General features: G+C 38.0%; 1 protein-coding gene across 1 annotated transcript in view; it reads left to right on the top strand.

The window, feature by feature from the left end:
* Positions 1-18,807, top strand: part of HSD17B12 (hydroxysteroid 17-beta dehydrogenase 12) — a 152,459-nt gene that overhangs the window by 43,393 nt on the left and 90,259 nt on the right. Inside the window, exons 2-3 of the mRNA XM_055300815.1 lie at positions 13,376-13,422; positions 14,881-14,956. Coding sequence (XP_055156790.1) covers positions 13,376-13,422; positions 14,881-14,956 — 123 coding nt within the window. The remainder of the gene's footprint in view (positions 1-13,375; positions 13,423-14,880; positions 14,957-18,807) is intronic.

Raw genomic sequence — 18,807 nt, 5'->3', positions numbered from 1 at the left:
TAGATGCTGTAATCTTTTATTTTCTGTAACTGTCATTTAGTCCTGGGGCAGGTACTAATTGTGCCTAATAGCGTGTGGGGACAATTAAAACAGATAATGTCTCTAAAGTGCTTGCTACTGTGTTTGACACATATTAGGCACACAGTATTAGATACATGGAAAGGGGCTGTTCTCTGTCCAAACTTAGGTTCCTGTGTATTCTGTTGTATAAATTGAATGATGTATTGATTGGATTTTTGCTTCCTAAATTCAGGGGACAATGCAGCAAAATTCAGTGGATGATGCAGCAAGAGAAATAGGAATTTCTTTTCCTTTTCTGGTCTAGTCCTTGGTAAAAAGCTAATCTTTATTAACTTTTTTGAAGGAGATTTTTTTTAATTGAGGTAAAATTCTCATTACATAAATGAACCATAAACCGTTTTAAAGTGTACAATTCAGTGAAGCGTAGTAGCTTCACAGTGTTATGCAGCCATCACTTCAGTCTAGTTCGGGACATTCTTGTGACACCAAAAAGGAAACAACATATCCTATTAAGCAGTCACTCCCCATCCCTCTTTCCCCAGCTCCTGGCAACCACTAATCTTTCTTTCTCTATGATTTACCTATTCTGGATGTTTCGAATAAATGGAATTATACAGCTTCTGATCCTTGTATCCAGCATCCGCCAGTTAGCATAACGTTCATCCATATGGTTCATCCATATTTTAACATATGTCTGTACTTCATTCCTTTTCATGGCTTAATAATATTCCACTATATGGTTAGACTGCATTTTGTTTATCCATTCTTCAGTTGATGGACATTTGGTTATTTCCACCTTTGGTTGTTTTGAATAGTGTGACTGCAAACATTCATGGACAAATTTCTCTTTGAATACTTATTTTCAGTTCTTTTGAGTAATACCTAGGAGTGGAATTAATGGGTCACATCGTAATTCTATGTTTATCCTTTTTTTTTAAAAAATTTTTTATTTATGATAGTCACAGAGAGAGAGAGAGAGAGGGGCAGAGACACAGGCAGAGGGAGAAGCAGGCTCCATGCACCGGAAGCCCGATGTGGGATTCGATCCCGGGTCTCCAGGATTGCGCCCTGGGCCAAAGGCAGGCGCCAAACTGCTGCGCCACCCAGGGATCCCTATGTTTATCCTTTTAAAGAACACTGAACTGTTTCCCTGGGCAACTGCACCATTTTACATTCCTACCAGCAGTGTACTAGGGCTCCAATTTCTCCACATCTTCACCAACACTTGTTATTTTCCATTTTCTTTTTTAAAAAATTGTGGCCAAACTAGATTGTCATTGTGGCTGTGCATTTCCCTACTGATGCTTGTTGGCCATTTGTATACCTTCTCTGGATGAATATCTCTGGAATTTCTTCGTTCATTTTAATAGTGAGTTGTCTTTTTATTGTTGAGTTGTCAGGAGTTCTTTATATATTCTGAATCTGGGGATCCCTGGGTGGTGCAGCGGTTTGGCGCCTGCCTTTGGCCCAGGGCGCGATCCTGGAGACCCGGGATCGAATCCCACGTTGGGCTCCCGGTGCATGGAGCCTGCTTCTCCCTCTGCCTTTCTTTTGTTGTTTGTACTTTTGGTGTCATATCTAACCTTAGTAGCTCTTTTTTCTTTCTATACCCCTTTTACTTTCTAGTGTTCTTTGTCTATTGCTAACATTTATTGGGAATTTACTGTCAAGTCATGTACTTTAGTACATGGTATTTTATATGTTGTCCTATTTAATTCTCAAACAATCCTGAATGATGAATACTATTATTGACATTATTAGTATTGTCTTCACTTTGCAAATAAAGAAATTGAGACACTAGAGGCTAACCAGCCTCCGACAGGTGGCAGAGTTGGGATTGGAACCTGGACTTGAACCTTTCTGGTCTGGTTTTTCCACCCATGTTCTTAACCACTTCACACACTGATTTTTGTACCAAAATAGCAAAAGCCCTTCCACTGTAGGGAGGGAAAAATTGTTCTACCCTTCAAGGCCTTCTGGCTGAGCTAGTAATTAACTTTGCATGAGACAGGTTAACAGCAGAAAAAAACCCAGACATTTTATCATGTGTGCATGGAAGCCCAATATTGAAATTGAGACCCAAAGAAATGACCAAGGCTGGCAGTTTTCATACTTTTTGGGCAAAGAGACAATACGTTTTGAAGAATTGATGGGATAAAGAAAACAGATGTTTGAGAGCTTTAACTAGTAAGGAATTCTAAGCAGAATTTGGGCTGAGATAGGAAAAAATAACAGGTTTGTTTCTACAGCTTTCTTGGCTGTAAAGTTCCTGTCTCTGGTGATAAGGATGTCTTTTTATTTCTTAGCACAGGGAGGGTACCTTTCATATGGCAGATTTATTTCCCGCTTTCAAAGGGACACATGAGGGTCTAAATGTCCTTGCAGCAGCTGTTTCTTCCATAACTTTTATTTAAAATAATCAATATGCCAAAGTGGCACATTTTGGGGGCAGCCTGCCCTTGGCCCCTACACGCTGTGGTGTCTTCTTAGGCTTGTGATCCAGAGTAGTAATTCCTTAGCTCCTGGTCAGAATTCCAACACTCGTGATGCCCTTTCCCTGTTGTCCCCCCATTTTGGATATCCCCAAAGGAAACCACAAAGCAGTCTGAATCCACTAAGTCACAGGGGCACAAGGATTGATAGCCTTTTAATTCTTGTACAAGGCTTTGCATTTCTCCAGAGGATGTGGCATTAACTGAAATGAATCATTAGCTGGAAAGGTTTTCAGTTAACCGAGCAAAGTGAAGAAATCAGGCAGAAGAGATTCCTGGGTTGTGGTGCTAGCAGGAGATCCAAGGCCTTGACAGGAAGTCGGCCCACGGGATTAGCTGTCTTAAGTGCTTTTCAGTTTCTGCTTTTTTGCCATCCTAAACCTAGGTGCTTTGTTTATTTTGTCCGATGTTAGTTTTTCAAGTGATAAGCCATAACTGTCTGCAGTATCTGGTTGGGTCAGGAGAAGAGGAAGGGAGGGTCGCTCAGGAGGGAGCCTGGTGGGCACAGGGCGTGGGTAAGGGGGCCTCTCCTGTGATGGCACATGTGTAAGCTGGACATTTTCTTTCTCTAGTAAATGTACCATGCATGAAAAAAGATGTGTACTTTCCCAAACCATGGGGTTGTGGGAAATGCCCACACTACCTGTGTTTATGCATACTCTTTTTCCTGTAAAATTATTTTTTATAAAAACATGATTAGGAGAATAAGTCACAGTTGTCTTACTTTGCATCCCTTCCGCTGCCTCTCTTGAATAAAAATGCAGGAAGTTGCTGCTGTTTTATTAACTTGCAGCCTGCATGCTTCTCTTTGTTCTTTGTTAAATATGAGCTGGCATGTGTTAGACTACGTTAGCATTTGCTCTTTGGGACTTCAGTGGTTTCTAAATTCAGCACCGCTAAGCCGCTTCCCTGTTTGCTTGAATCAATTGAGACTGCTATTTTTAGCAACAAAAGGGAATTGAAATAGCAATTTTTTTTCATGTAATAGATCCCCAGGAGGAATACTGATGCAAGTTCTGTCATTTTCTATTGTCCCCATCCCCCAAAAGCATTCAGAGGAAAGGCAGCTGTCATGGTTTGCGGCAGTATTAATCTTTAATCAATCGAGTGTTTTCTGCATTCAGGTGTTCAGGGAGGGAGAAAAAAAGGGTCAGGAGAAGGAACCTGCCTAGAATAACTAAGCTCTTATGCATGGGCTCTGCAGTCAGAATTTGGTGGGTAGTGGCAGGGAATAGTCAGAAGAGCTAAAAATAGCATATTTGCTTCCAGTGTTCCTCTAGTCTATTTCTGATGTTTGATTTTGATAAGGTTGATTGGGTACTTACTAAAAATATCTGTTCTTAGCAAGTTGAGGACAAAAAGAGTAGAATATTTTTAACCTACACAAACTAAAGTATTTTTGTTGACTGTATAAAATCTGGAAGCTGAGCCCTGGTCAGTTGCCAGTATTTTATATAATCCATAACAAGCTAGACACTTCTGGATGCCAAGTTGGGATATTCTTTCTAGTTGTCAGTTTCCATCCTCACAAAGGATTGCAAATTTGGGTTCTGCTGTTATATTTATATAGGAAGATAGAGGCCTTTTTTTTTTTTTTTTAACCTCCCCTTTTTCCCTCCCTTTACTTCCTCTACCACAGTTCTGCCCCTGGCTATCATACCTGCTCTCACAACCAACAGGGTTCGGGGTGGTACCTGTAGCTTTTTTCTATGTATTGTTGAAGATTACCTTTATTTACTCACTTAATCCATAGCAAAATGGAATCTGAGAACACTCAGTGTTAATGGAAGAAGCAAATCCCAATGACAAGAACAATAAACTGTCACTACTTTGGTAATCTGACATGCTTTACTAAACCAAAATGGTTCATGCCCCCTTCCCCTTTATCCTGCTTTGGATTTGTCCACTTCATATCCACCATAGCACATTATGAATGAAGTAGTTCTCTCTAACATTGAAAAGAATTTCTTTTCAAAGACAGCCTCAGGTTCATCTATAGAAAATGTGTCTCTACAAATTCATCATAAGTAAAGTTAAACTTCTCTTTGTTAAATTTCTTAAATTTCATTTTAGGTTGCTGGTTCTTGATGTTGAGAGGGGCCAAGGGATATATGGGATTGTGTATAGCAGGTGTTTGGACATTATTACAAAAATAAAAAAAAAGGAGTTGATAAAACAGTGGATAGTATCCTATGAGGCTAGTTTTCCATTCATAATCTTTTTTCATTCATTCATCCAGCAAAACCTCATTAATCATCTACTTTTTTGCCAGGCACTCTGTTAGCAGTTAGGCTGTCACGATCCAGACAGACCCTTAGATAAACCTTTGTGGTGAATGTCACTAGGGGAGGGGAGGCATGGAATACTGTGGGGGCAAAGAGCGAGGAGATTCTGTTAGTCTAGAGCTCAAGGAAAGCTTAATGGGAGAGGGGGTATTCAGGTGAAGACTTCAAGGATGAGATGGATACACTGGTTGGAGTGGAATTGGGACTAGAGCAAAACATTTGTAAAGAGAGAGCTTGTTACCTGGGAGGAACTGGAAAAACTTCAGCATGACCAGGGAAGTGAGTGGTAGGAGGAAAATGATGGGTATAAGATAAGCTCATGGAAGACCTCGTGGAAAACAGGGGCAGTAGGAAGCCATTGACTGGTTTTAGACAGGGCAGTGATATCAAAGTTGCCCTTTGGAGGGATCACTTTGGCTACAGTGAGTTGGGGAGTTAAAGGAATGGCAGTGGATGATTTAGTAGGCTGTTGGAATAGTTACTGTGGGAGATGAATGATGGTAGCCCCGGGTGGTGACAAAAGTGAATGGATTTGTGTTTCAGGTTTTATATAATTGGTAATAGGGAAACACAGTCACTTCTTGACAGAAGAATGAGATCATAAAAATGGTATTTGAGAAAGATAGTTCTTAACTTTGTGAGCATGAAATAAGGGAGGAAAGGCTGAAAAGTTCATTGGACAAGTCTGTATGTGTTCGGATGATTACTTAGGTCGGGATGATAGCTATTATGAGAATTCACTGTTTGATATGAATGAGGTACCTTGAGCAAATATCCTTGTAATCATGTGAATAGTAAATGTTTTGTTTTAATAATTGACTTTATTGACAGCCTACTCTTGCTTTTCTGAGCCTATAATCATGACTTTAACAAGGTAGAAGTTTATTTTTCACCCAGTTTAAAGAAGACTAGAATTTCTGTATATGTTTGATACTCTGTGATAAGTAATGAAAAAGGAAATGATTGTTTAAAAACATGGCATGGTAATTTCATGGAGTCCTTAGGAAACTTCCTTCATCTTAGCTCATGGCATCTACCCTCAAGGTTACTCGTAGTTTAAGACTGCCAGACTTACTGCCATCACTTTGGAATTGGCTAGATGAGGGGTCACAAAGGGGTTTCTCCCTGCTTGAGTCAGCTTCCTGTGAGCAGCCATTCAAGGCCCCTCATATTACTGCTCGCCTCTTATTTCCAGAATCTAATCATACAGCCATACCTGGTTGCTAAGGAGTTTGGGGAAGTCTATATTCCAGGCCACAGTTGCTGGAAAAAAGGAAGGGAAGACGGCTGCCAACTGGGCTCTGTCCCAGATGTGCATGTAATATGTGAAGGAGGAGTCCCTGGGGGTGTTTCTGTACTTTGCGCCTTACTTCATTGTGGTTGAGTGCTTGATTTTTCATTTTAAGAAACCCAACAAAAAATCAAGCAATACTTCTAATATGAATGATATGGGAGCTGGTCTTTGCTTCATTGGTTTTCATTGCAAGGTAGGTATTTCAGGGTTAGATCAAATGTTTCCCAAAAGACAGAACAAAAGATGATCTTAGGTATTGCACTGATGAATTGTTAAAAATTTTAATAGGCACATACATACATACATATTTTACACTAATATTCTATTTACATTAATTAAAACTGGTGGTCTTTTACAATAATAATTCAGTAAATAGTGCTCAAGTAAATTTTCCATTAAATTTTATTTTTAAGAACTCTATTTTAAGAAAATGTTAAGTACCTTGGGAAGCCAGGGTTTAAGCAGTGCTATGTTGATTTTTGGGAAACTGGACTAGATGGCTCAGTTTATACCATCTTTCTATTTGTGGTAGGAAAGGACTTCTTTGTTAGAAAGACAGGACAGGCACATGGGTAAAAAATACCAACAGCAAGAAGGATAAAAAATAGTAATCTATTTCATGTCTTTTCCCAGTGCCCCAGAAGCAACATAAAAGACTTTTGATTTAAGATATGGTATGCTTTGATTAGCTTCCTAAAATTAATAATGATGAGTTGATTCCCCAGACAAAATGGTATCATCTTCATAGAATCACACTATTATTTTAAAAAAATAAAAAATTAATGAACTCGATTAGGAGATTTTTCTATCCAGCTACCAGCTGCTATCTATGCTACCACTTGCAAGATATGTAGCTTTAAAGCAGAGAATGGATCTTTAAAAGCAAAAGGAGCAGGACAATGCTTGTCTTCATTGTCTGTGTCTTAAATAAAGTTCTTTTTTTTTTTTTTTTTTTTTTTTTTTTTTTTGCATCAAGTGAAACTTATGGTCAACTGAAGTTTGACAGATGACTTGGTCATGTTTGTACATGACCAAGTGTTATTGTGAACACTTACCTACTGTATTGCATAGAGAACTAAAGAATTTTGCCATTTCCTTTGATGGAGGAGAGATAGTTGATCCCCCATTGCCTGGCCATTGTGTAGGTGACTGATTATTGTAGGACTACAGAGGTACTTGCAGAGATGACTAAGGGAGCCTTTGAGTTTCCAATTTTATTTTTTATTTCTTTGTGCCCATAAAAATTTTTATACTTTCCTATTTCCTTACAAAAAAATGTACTTGTGATGTAATATTTGGCTCATATATAACTATGCAGTGCTGGATTTGATTTTGAGAATTATTAGGATATAGAAAAATGGCATATTTTTTGAAAAACTTACTCATTTTAGAGAATTCCTGAGACATGTGCAAGCAGGGGGAGGTGCAGAGGGGGAGAGAGAGAAGCCGACTCCCCTCTGAGTGTAGAACCTTGCATGGGGCTTGATCTGTGACCCTGAGATTGTGACCTGAGCCAGAATCAAGAGCTGGACACTCACTGAGCCACCCAGGCGCCCCTAGAAAAATGATATTTTTATCTCTCTAAAAAGATCAGGCAAATTTTTAATATTTATACTGTTTAAAGTCATATTGTTTCTGCTTAATATTTAAAGTCCTAACCATGGAATGGGTGATTTCTAGAACAGCTGATATCCAGAATGGACCTTATACATCATTGTAGTCTTCAAAGTTGTGCACATAATAGTTTCTAAGAACTGACTCAATAACTATATTCCTAGCTTTTTATTTCTTGAAAATCCTCTCTAAAAATCAGGAGAATGGGAAACAGAAAGCTCCATTTTGATAAGACTAGGGAACTGAAATCCCTCATTCCCCAGTAACAGCAAATGTTAGGTAGAAGAGTGGTAACTGACTTCACAGAGTGGATGCCAGAGTGCTCACAGATAGTCCACCATTAGGAAGCACACAGATTTGCTTTTGGGTCACAGAAAAGCCCAACTGGGAATATCAGGTACTTCAAAAGACAGGGGTAGGAAAGGCCACTGAACCAGATGTGCTTGAGACTCGGAGAAACTGGGCACAGGAGAAGGCAGAAGTCAGATACCTGACTGAGAACAGGAGTTGAGTAAAAAGTCTGCAAACTAATAGCTACTCAACTACCCCACAGCCAGAAGATTGAAACTGGGAAATGCGTCTTAGATACCAAAGAGTCTCAGAAAAGATACGGACTTTTGTGGAATCCCTAATAAAAAAGCTGGTTTGCTCACTGATTACCCTAGAGCAAGGCTCACAGTGTAATCACCCCCTGTATGCATATTAGTTGCGTATTAATGGTTCCAAGATGAGACAGAGCAAATCAGTCAAAAGGAATGTGGAGGAAACAGACTATAAGAAGAAAATATAAATACAATTGACCCATGAACAATGTGGGCATTAGGGGTCCTGTGCAGTTGAAAGCCTGCATGTAACTTCTGAACCCCAAAAGCTTAACTACGAATAGCCTACTGTTGACTGGAAGTCCTACTGATAACAACAGTTGATTAACATATTTTATATTTCATGTTAGCTGACTGTATTCTTACACTCAGCTAGAGAGAATAAAAAGTTTATTAAGAAAATCATAAGGAGGGCAGCCCCAGTGGCTCAGTGTTTTAGCGTCGCCTTCAGTCCAGGGTGTGATCTTGGAGACCTGGGATGGAGTCCCACGTCAGGCTCTCTGCATGTAGCCTGCTCCTCCCTCTGCCTGTGTCTGTGCCTCCCTCTCTCTCTCTCTCTCTCTCTCTCTCTCTCTCTGTCTCTCATGAATAAATAAATAAAATCTTTAAAAAATCATAAGGAAAAGAAAATACATTTATAGTACTGTATTGTACTTATAAAATCTGTGGATAAGTGGACCTAGTGCAGTTCAAGTCTTTTGTTGTTCAAGTGTCAACTGTATATAAATAAAATCTAATTAATATCCTCAGAGATAAGAGAAGATAATAGGTCTTAATTAAAGAACAAGACGCTCCTTTTAAAAAAAAGATGGTTGGGATAGCCCAGGTGGCTCAGCGGTTTAGCACCACCTTCCACCCAGGGCATGATCCTGGAGACCCGGGATCGAGTCCCACATCGGGCTCCCTGTGTGGAGTCTGGTCCTTCCTCTGCCTGTGTCTCTGCCTCTCTCTCTCTCTCTCTCTCTCTCCTCTCTCTCTCTCTCTCTCTGTTTCTAATAAATAAATAAAATCTTTAAAAAAAAAGATTCTCTTATAAAAAATAGATGGCAAGAGCAATCATAAGAAAGGAGAGCTCTTCAAAATTAAAAACTTGACAGTCTAAAATTTAAAAGTCAATAGAAAGTTTGGAAGATAAAGTTGAAGAAATTTCAAGGAAAGTAGAAAATGAAAAGTATGATTATTAGAGAAATGGTTATATCTAAATTCTGATTAATAAGAATTCCAGAAAGAGAAAAGTGTGGGAAAGAAATTATCAAAGAATCAATATAAGAAAACTGCTAGAATTGAAGGTAATGGATTTTAAGGCTCATCAGTGCCTAGAAGCAATCAATGGAAAAACACCCACTGAAGGGTAAAAAGATACAGGCTTTTGTTGATAACACAGTAGTCCCCCTCTTATCTGAGATTTTGCTCTTCACAGTTTCAGTTACCTGCAGTCAACTGTGGTCCAGAAGCAGATGATCTTCATTCTGGCATCTTGTCAGAAGGAATAGTAGTCTAAGACTACATCATAATGCCTTACATCTTTCACCTCCGTTCATCTCATCACGTGGACATTTTGTCTCACATCATCACAAGAAGGCCAAGTGTAGTACAACAAAGTTTTATGAGAGAGTGACCACATTCCTATAACTTTTATTATAGTACATTAGAATTGTTCTATTTTGTTATGGTTATTAATTTCTTGCTATGCCTAACTTATAAATAGAACTTTATCATCGGTATGTATGGCTATGAAAACCCGTAGTATATGCAGGGTGTGGTACTGTCCGTAGTTTCAGGCATCATTGAGGGTCTTGGAATGCATCCCCATGGAAAAGAGGGGACTACTATAATGTATCAATATTCTTTCATGAATTATGACGAATGTAAAATGTGAGGAATAGGAGAAACTGACTTGGAATATAGAGATCACCTTGTATTATCTTTACATTTTTTGGGAAGTCTAAAAAACGACTCTAAAATAGTTTTAGAATGAGAGTTTATTTAAAAAGTTTAAAAAATAAAAAGTTTACTTATATAAAAGTTTATTTAAAAAACTGTTCACAAAAATATGTCTTCATGCATCTGTCCATGGGAAGTTACTGGTGGATATGCTCCCTAATAAGGGACTAGAACAAGATCTAGAAATAAGAGCTTCAGCACAGGAGAGGGAGGCCAAGGGAATTCTAGAGCAACAACAGTGCAGTAGAGTAGCCATTCCAGGGAGGAACAGCTGGAAGGCTCTGGGAAAGTAATCTGGGGGAAAAACAGGAATGGAATACATTCATGGGATTGATTATGTGGGAAATTGTATTGAGAGGCTGTTAGGGAATGAGGAAGATTTAAAAAGAAAACTATGCAAATGGAAGAAAAAAGGCAGTTTAAACTATAGGAAAAGAAAAATGTTGACCAAGAAAGGAAATGTAGTTGTACAATATTATTTGGTTCAGTAGTGAATAATAGATTTATCTAGCCACAGTAATTGTTGTGTAATAAAGAATATGACTGGCCTTAATCCTCGTTTCTGGTGGGGAGCATCTAAATCCTTGGAATTTCCTGAGTGATAGGATTGTCTTTATTACTCAGGGTGGGCCCTGATCCTTTATGCCAATGAGAGGACTCATGGTTGAACCCTAGATAGCTTCAAGATGGGGGCTAGTCATGCCAGAAAGACCAGCCATATGACTAGAAGATTGGAGGTCTGAGCCATATGATACCAGTTCAACCTTCCAGCCTCTGGGAGTGAAGAGGGTTTGGAGGTTGAGTTCTGTGAGATGTCAATATGTAGTCAACTATGCCTTTGTAATGATGCCCAATAAAAACTCTGGACTTTATTTTTTTTGTTGTTTATTATTATTTTTTAATTTATGATAGTCATACAGAGGGAGAGAGAGAGGCAGAGACACAGGCAGAGGGAGAAGCAGGCTCCATGCACCGGGAGCCCGACGTGGGACTCGATCCCGGGTCTCCAAGATCACGCTCTGGGCCAAAGGCAGGCGCCAAACCGCTGCGCCACCCAGGGATCCCAAAACTCTGGACTTTAGAGCTTGATGCAGCTTCTTAGTTGGTGAACACACTGATGTGTTGTGAGAGTGAAGTGCTCTGATTCAGAGAGGGCACAGAAGCTCTGCATTCAGAACCCTCCTAGACCTTGCCCCATTGTGGGTATTCATTTGGTTGATCCTGATTTGTATCCTTTATTAAAAAAAAACTGTAACCACAAATAGTTACATTGTCCTGAGTCCTGTGAATTATTTAGTGAATTTTGCTGAAGCTGATGAGGAGTAGTGAGAACCCTGAATTTTGCAGTCAGGGTGGATGCCTGTGGGGACCTCTGAACTTGCAGCTGATGCTCGAAGTGTGGACAGTTTTGCTGGGGCCCATGTCCTATGGTTAGTGTCAGAATTAAGTTGCATTATTATACTGATATACACACTGATTATTGACAGAGCCTTGTGCTATAATTTCATTGGAAGGAGATGGAAGATAAAGGGGAGTGGGTGTTCTCAACCAACTATAATAAGTAATATAAAAATTGATGAATCAGGAGATAACAGTGTGAGCACAGGATTTAGAACAAGGATTCAAACAGAAGAGAGTGGTGCCTGCATGGCTCTGTCCACTGAGCGTCTAGCTCTTGGTTTTGCTCAGGTCATGATCTCAGGATCAAGAGATCAAGCCCTCTGTTGGGCTCTGAGCTGAGCATGGAGCCTGCTTAAGATTCTCTCTCCCTCTGCCCCTCCTCCCCAGTGCAAGTGCACTCCCCCCACCCCAAACCCCTAAAGAACCCAAAGATCACTGTTTTGAAACCTCTAATGAAATTCTGTATCCCAGTGGTAATCAATGGCTGCTGATAAAACAACAAAGAAAGATAACCAGACACGTGTCTCCAGCTGTATAAATCTGCAGTATCACTTATGAATATTCTTACCAAAAAAACCAAACTTGAATTTGATCAAGAATTGATAGGTAACCACTAAAGGACAGAAGAACATGTTACAAGATATTAGGGAAATGTAATCAGCAAATGCCAGGCTGGAAAAGTAACAGGACCCAGTATCTTCAACAAATAGTAGGGAAATTGGGGGTGGGGCTGGAGAGGGAGGGGAGGAGAAAGAGTTGGAGATTGAGAAAGGTAGATGGATAGATAGAACCTATAGATTAAAAGAGATTTAATAGACATTAACCAATTTTAGGTATGGAGGTTATTTAATCCTGATTTGATCAAATTATTAGGAGTTTTCTGAAATACTTGGGGAAATTTACATACTGATTAGATAATTGATGTTTGATTTGATAGAAAATTTCATTAGGATTTATTATTTACAGTTTAAGAATGTGATGATGGTATTGTGGTTATTTTAAATAGCATATACTGAAATTCTTATGAAGTCATGATGTTAGTAATTTACTTAAATGATTTGAGGTGGGAAGAAGCAGTGGGGGGTATATAGTTGAAGCAAGAGTAGTTAAAATCATGTTGCTAGTCTTGGAAGCTGGGTCATGGATACATGGAGTTTTGTCACACTGTTTATTTTTTTTTGCTCAGCTAAAGTCTGGGAGATTTGTCCATGTTTTGAATATATCAGTAGTTCTTTTTTATTGCTATTTAGTATTGCATTATATGAATATACCTCTGTTTACTTCTTTTATAGATCAATATTTGGGCATGTTTATCATGCATAAATAAAGCTACCATGGATATTCTTTTGGTAGACATGATGCATTCATACTTCTTTGGAATTGCTAGGTCATGAGCTAGGCATATATTTAGTTCTGGACATAAAGCCAGACAGGTTTTTTTTTTTTTTTTTCTTTTTCCAAAATGATTCTATCAATTTAAGAGCCACCAGCAATGTATGAAATTTCAGTTGCTCTACAACTTTGTCAACACTTGGTATTGCAGTCTTTTAAATTTTAGCCACTGTGGTGGGTGTTCCATCTTAAATTGGAACCAGTAGTATTGCTTCATCTTTTACATCAAAGTATTATACAGGTCCTCTGATGTGTAACTGGTGGGTCCTAACTATAATTTGTTCTTCATTATAGTTCTTAATCTAAACTATTTTTTTTTTCTTTTCTCAGTTGTCACAGGTAGTACTGATGGAATTGGCAAGTCATATGCAGAAGAGGTAGGTAATTTTCAAGACCTTTCTTTTTGGTGTAACAATAAAAGAACAAATGTGGGATGATTTCTTATAGTAGCTTTGATTTTTGAAGTTCAATATAATGTTATATAGTACAATAGATATGTTTTATGTCTAGTCAGAAACACCAAAAAAAAAAAAAAAGAAACATGTTTGCTTACACAAAGACAATTTTAAAATAAGTTTTTGTGCAAAAGGAGTATAAAACTTTATATCCCAGTAAGTTGAAGTTGAGGAAAATATAGTGTAGTTTTATTTTATAATGTGTAATTATGGATAGTCATTAGTTTTAATGTCAGTTGTTTGGAACTATTTTCTGAAAGATGGCTGTATTATTATGGGATAGTTATATTTCCAGGCTAGTCCATGGCTTCGTTTTTTGATATGGAGGACTATAATTGACTAAAAGAAAATTAACAGACATAGGCAAAGGGTTCAAGTTCTCTGTAATGTCATGAAATGAGAGGGACCATGATAGCTTGAGGACCACTGTACAAAGCAGGAGCGATGGTAGTACTTTTTTTTTTTTTTTTAAAGATTTTATTTGTTTATTCATCAGAGACACAGAAAGAGAGGCAGCGACACAGGCAGAGGGAGAAGCTGGCTCCATGCAAGGAGCCCGATGCAAGACTCGATCCCTAGAATCCGGGATCAGGCCCTGAGCCAAAGGCAGACGCTCAACCGCTGAGCCACCTGGGTGTCCTGATGGTAGTACTCTTAAGGCAAGCTTCCCTGCCTTCTAGTTCTGCTAAGGCACCACAGCTTATGATACTGCCCAGTTGTGATGACAATCCTAGCAGATCCACTGAATTTCTCATTTGTCATTCTCAATGGGGGATCTTTTTAAAATCTTTCTTTGATGCCAGTCTTTCAGTCTTTATGTATCCAGTCCAAAACAGAATTTTTTTTAAAGCTGACTTTTAAATTATAGAGGTAATAGATACTTATGATTTTATTTATTTATGTATTTTTAAAGACGATTTGTTTTAGAGAGAGAGAGTATGAACACGAGCAGGAAGGGCAAAGGGAGAAGAAGAGAGACTTTCAAACAGATTCTGCACCTGGGGCTCAATCTCTTGACCCTGAGATCACAACCTGAGCCGAAACCAAGAGTCAGATACTTAACCAACTATGCCACCTAGTATTTATGATTTTAAAAACTAAAGTGTAGATGGGTACCAAATGAAAAGTAAAAGTTTTACTCCTTCTGAGGCCCTTTGACATTTATATACTAGCTTGATTTAGAAATATAACCCTTTGGGGGGATCCTTTAGTAAGGTCTTCGTTTTGGATTGCCCATTCATTACCGCTTAGGTTTATTGCTTTTTTAGTTGGGCTTAGCATATTACCCGGTTTTCTTAAAACGAGAAAATATCTGATTTTTGTTTTTTAATGAATTTTACAGGTGTAATTCAACTTTTTGGTGGTTTTCTATTGTTTCAGTTAGCGAAACATGGAATGAAGGTTGTCCTTATCAGCAGATCACAGGATAAACTGAATCAAGTTTCCAGTGAAATAAGTAAGTTTTTCACACACCCTCTTATCCTTTTATGTTTACAAAAGGAAAACAGCTAATCTAAGTTGAATGTTTTCAAGTAGGTATTTAGCACTGACATTTATTTAGAGTTCAGAAAACTTTCTAATGTTGTTAAAGGGATGTCTTAAAATGGATCATCGTTTTTTTTCAAATTAATAATAGGACTGTTAAAATTTCCTTAAAATGTTTTTTACTGACTTGTTTAGTTGTTGTTAGGAGTCAGATTATCTGATTATTTTATCATATTCTACTTAAACACCTGAATTCCTTTTCTGTTGCTTTATTTCAGTAATCTTGCATTTTTAACTCTTTGACATCATTTTTTAAAAAACAATTTTCTTACTATTTTTTAATTTAAATTCAATTATCCAACAGATAGTACATTACTAGTTTCAGTGACATCATTGCCTCTAAAGGTATATGTAATTGAAGAAAAATACAAAAGACTATACACACACAAGAGGGAATCTTTTGAGCTTTCTTCTTAGTCACCTATGCTCGAGACCTGAATTACCATATAACAGAGATTCTTAACTGACGTCTAACTAACCGACCAGATGGATAAAGCAGTGCTGTCCATTTCCTTGGTAGAACATACTGACTGCTGTTTCCAGTGTGCTGTTTACGGCTGGTAGGCTTCTCAGTTGATACTTTTATGCTTTTACCCCCACAAATCAAATTATTTGCTATGAGTCAGCTATGTTTGTTCCCAAACTTATGCTGAGTGCATTTATTATTTAATATTCTGCACACTGATACAGTATTTGTGGAGAAAGGGGGAGTTATTTCTACAAAAACTCATTTGAATGCTCTGAAAAAAGTGAGTAAAACGAGTTCTTTTCAGAAATCGGCTGTCAAATAGTGATAAACAAGTCAAATGTAAAATAATTGGAAAAAAATGATAAAAAAGAAATTTGTTCTCTAATTGTTCCATATGTGTTGAAATTTTTGCTGCCCTTTAAAAGAACTGAAACTGCAATCATAAATGATGTGTTATGGGCGTGGGTTAGGCAGGAAAGTCTGGAATACCAGTCAGCAGATCTAAAGTCAAGTGTAAGACCTGGGGTCCTACACAGGATTGGTGAATGAAATACATTTGTGCAAGAGTTAAATTAAATAAAATGGTTACGGTGAATATATATTGTTTTCTGGATTCCCACTTTAACTTCTATGAGTGGGCAACTAACAAACTCTTCCAATTCTTTCAGATGAGAGAGGATTTCTGCTGGGTTTTTTTTTTCCAGCTTTTTTAAAGATATAATTGATGTATAACATTGTGTAAGTTTAAGGTGTACCACATACTGTATTATATTACTAACATTACTACCTACTATTAGCATTTATATGGTACTTTATTACTTCTTTATTCCCTCATATGTATTATCTTCTTTTATCTTTTAAACATCATTGTGATGTATATATTTTTATTATTGTTTCTTTCCAGACCATAGCTGGTCCTTCTGGACAGATTACATACAAATGCACTTCATCTTTATGTAAAAAACAGATCTTTATAATACTAAGTATGCTAAATCTTTTAAAAAAAGTTTTTGTTGTTTTTTTTTTTAATCCTGTTAGTGGGCACAGATCTTTACATCTTTGACATTTAAGGGGTTTAACTTTCAAGGTATGAACTATGTGAACACAACACTTGAAGCTCCAAGGCATACAGTATTTTGAAGTTGTGCTAAGGTATAAATTTGAATTAAGCCATGAGATTAATGAGTCTGAGGCAGTTAACTTAGATGTTAGTTGAACTTAACTTGTTACCTGGACCTTAATTCTGTTTTTTCTTAGTTACTTATGCTCAATATATAATTAACTCCTAAAATCATAAAAATATTATATTTGTGCATGTGAGTGGGTAAAATTGGCTGTTAATGGAAGCATTTACTAGTTACTGGAAGTAACAGTTCATAGGTGAAATATAGAACCTTTGATTAAATGGAATGTTGAATTTTGAAATGCTATGATCTGAACAAATCCAGCATCTAGTTGTTCCCAAAAGAAGTGGAAGCTCCTACCAGTCATTTAGAAAATGCTCCAGCCTGTACAAAAATTGTTCAACAAGTCAGAAGTATACTTTAATGATATTTGAGAATTTATTAATGTGTGATATGAGGTGACATGTAACTCTGGGCAGAGATGTGGTTCTGGATAAAGACAGGATCCTGTTCAAACATTTTCATGAAGGGACAGATGGTCACGCACTGAATTGACCTTTATTATGTTTTCCTGGACATCATGTAAATTTAATGACAAAAGTGGTATCAGCAGACCAGATCCTCAGTTCTAAGCTGAAGAAATAGAAAGAGGAGATTATATATGCCTGTACAGGTTTTCAACTCAGATGTAAATCATCTCTTTGGTAGGATAATGTTTCCATGAACATATCTATTTCAGGAGAAGGAGGGACCCGAATTGAATGTTGACAGAGTTAGTTTGTCTAACACATCTTTATTGCATGCCCGTGTACAAGGTCCTCTGCTAGGCGGTCAGCAGACAGTGGTGAACATGTTAGAGGCAGTCCTTGCTTTCATGGAACTTATAGTCGAGTGGAGGAGACAGAAAAAAATAGTTGTAAAAAGCAAAAAACAAAACAAAGCAATCAGACAAAGAAATAATTGCAGCTTGTAATAGTGCCAGGTAAGAAACAAAGGGAGGACATGGGGAGGTTTTCATTTTGTAGCAGTGTGGTAAATTTTATGATTGACAGGATGTTAAAGGGCTAGACTAATAGCCTCTTGCCCACATAATGGCACTCCAGTTATGATGCTGGAACCTTAGGTGAAGAGAGGATCCACTAGGTTCTCTTAGGGGGTGTGGTGGTGGAGGGGTTGTCTGTGCAAGTTGCACATGATAAATCCACTCTAGCATTCCTATTCTCTTAAGTCTTTGAATTGCTGCTTCTACATTATGCCAGGGAAGTTGTGGCTTCTCAAACTTATTAAATATAGGGCCATCATGGAGTCCAAGTTTCAGTCAGCCAGCCAAGTTAACTCTTAGAGCCTCATCCAGTTATATAAGCTAACCATTAAGTCCTAAATCTTGAGTAAGTGATTCATATTTTAAAAAATACCCCAGTCCAGTATTACATTATGTTTTCCTTGGTCTAACATTCTTAAACTCATTCTCACACAGATTTCCTAGGTATCCACCAATACAAATTAGCAAACTTTTGCAATTATTTTTGTTTATAAGTTATTACGTTATGGATCAGACTTTTTACTTGTTCCCCCAAAGAATGCTGTGATCTTACTCTGTTATGAGTAGCAGTAAGAGATGGTCTAGTTGGGTCTTGAAGAGAAGAGGAATTCTCTTGCATGGAAACTGCACTTAGAGTTATCATGAGGTTATGCAGGTTCTTCAATCCTGGGAAAGCTAATCTCTTCAGACATAGGAGAGCGGGCTTCTTCTCTTTCCACTGGCAAGGGAGGCTCAGAATAGCTGGGGACTTCAAGATCCTTGGCTTCAGCTGAGTCCACCCAGATATCCCCATCCCAGGTCTCATTCAGTGTTTTCACTTTTATACATGAGACATGGTGAGTCTGCGGAGTTCAGCTTAAATTGTAATTCTGTACCTGGCACAGTTAAATCTGATGTTAGCAAGGTGAGCCCTGTGGCTGTAAGACATTAAGGTTTTTATTGGGGCTGCCATAGAAGTTCTCTGGTTCTCTGTTCATAAATGAGAGCTGAGTATTTAAGGACCCAAGCTTGTCATTTTCTTTCTGTAAGTGCTACAGTGCATTCAGAAAAAGCCATGCCATACCCTAATCTCTGTACTCATCATTTCTGCCCAACTCAAATGTGACAACCACCTGGTCCCTTGAAGC

Source organism: Nyctereutes procyonoides, unplaced genomic scaffold (genome assembly GCF_905146905.1).
Source record: "Nyctereutes procyonoides isolate TBG_1078 unplaced genomic scaffold, NYPRO_anot_genome, whole genome shotgun sequence".
NCBI lineage: Eukaryota > Metazoa > Chordata > Mammalia > Carnivora > Canidae > Nyctereutes > Nyctereutes procyonoides.
Note: the sequence above shows the minus strand (reverse complement) of the source record. Positions and strands in the feature narration are given on the sequence as shown.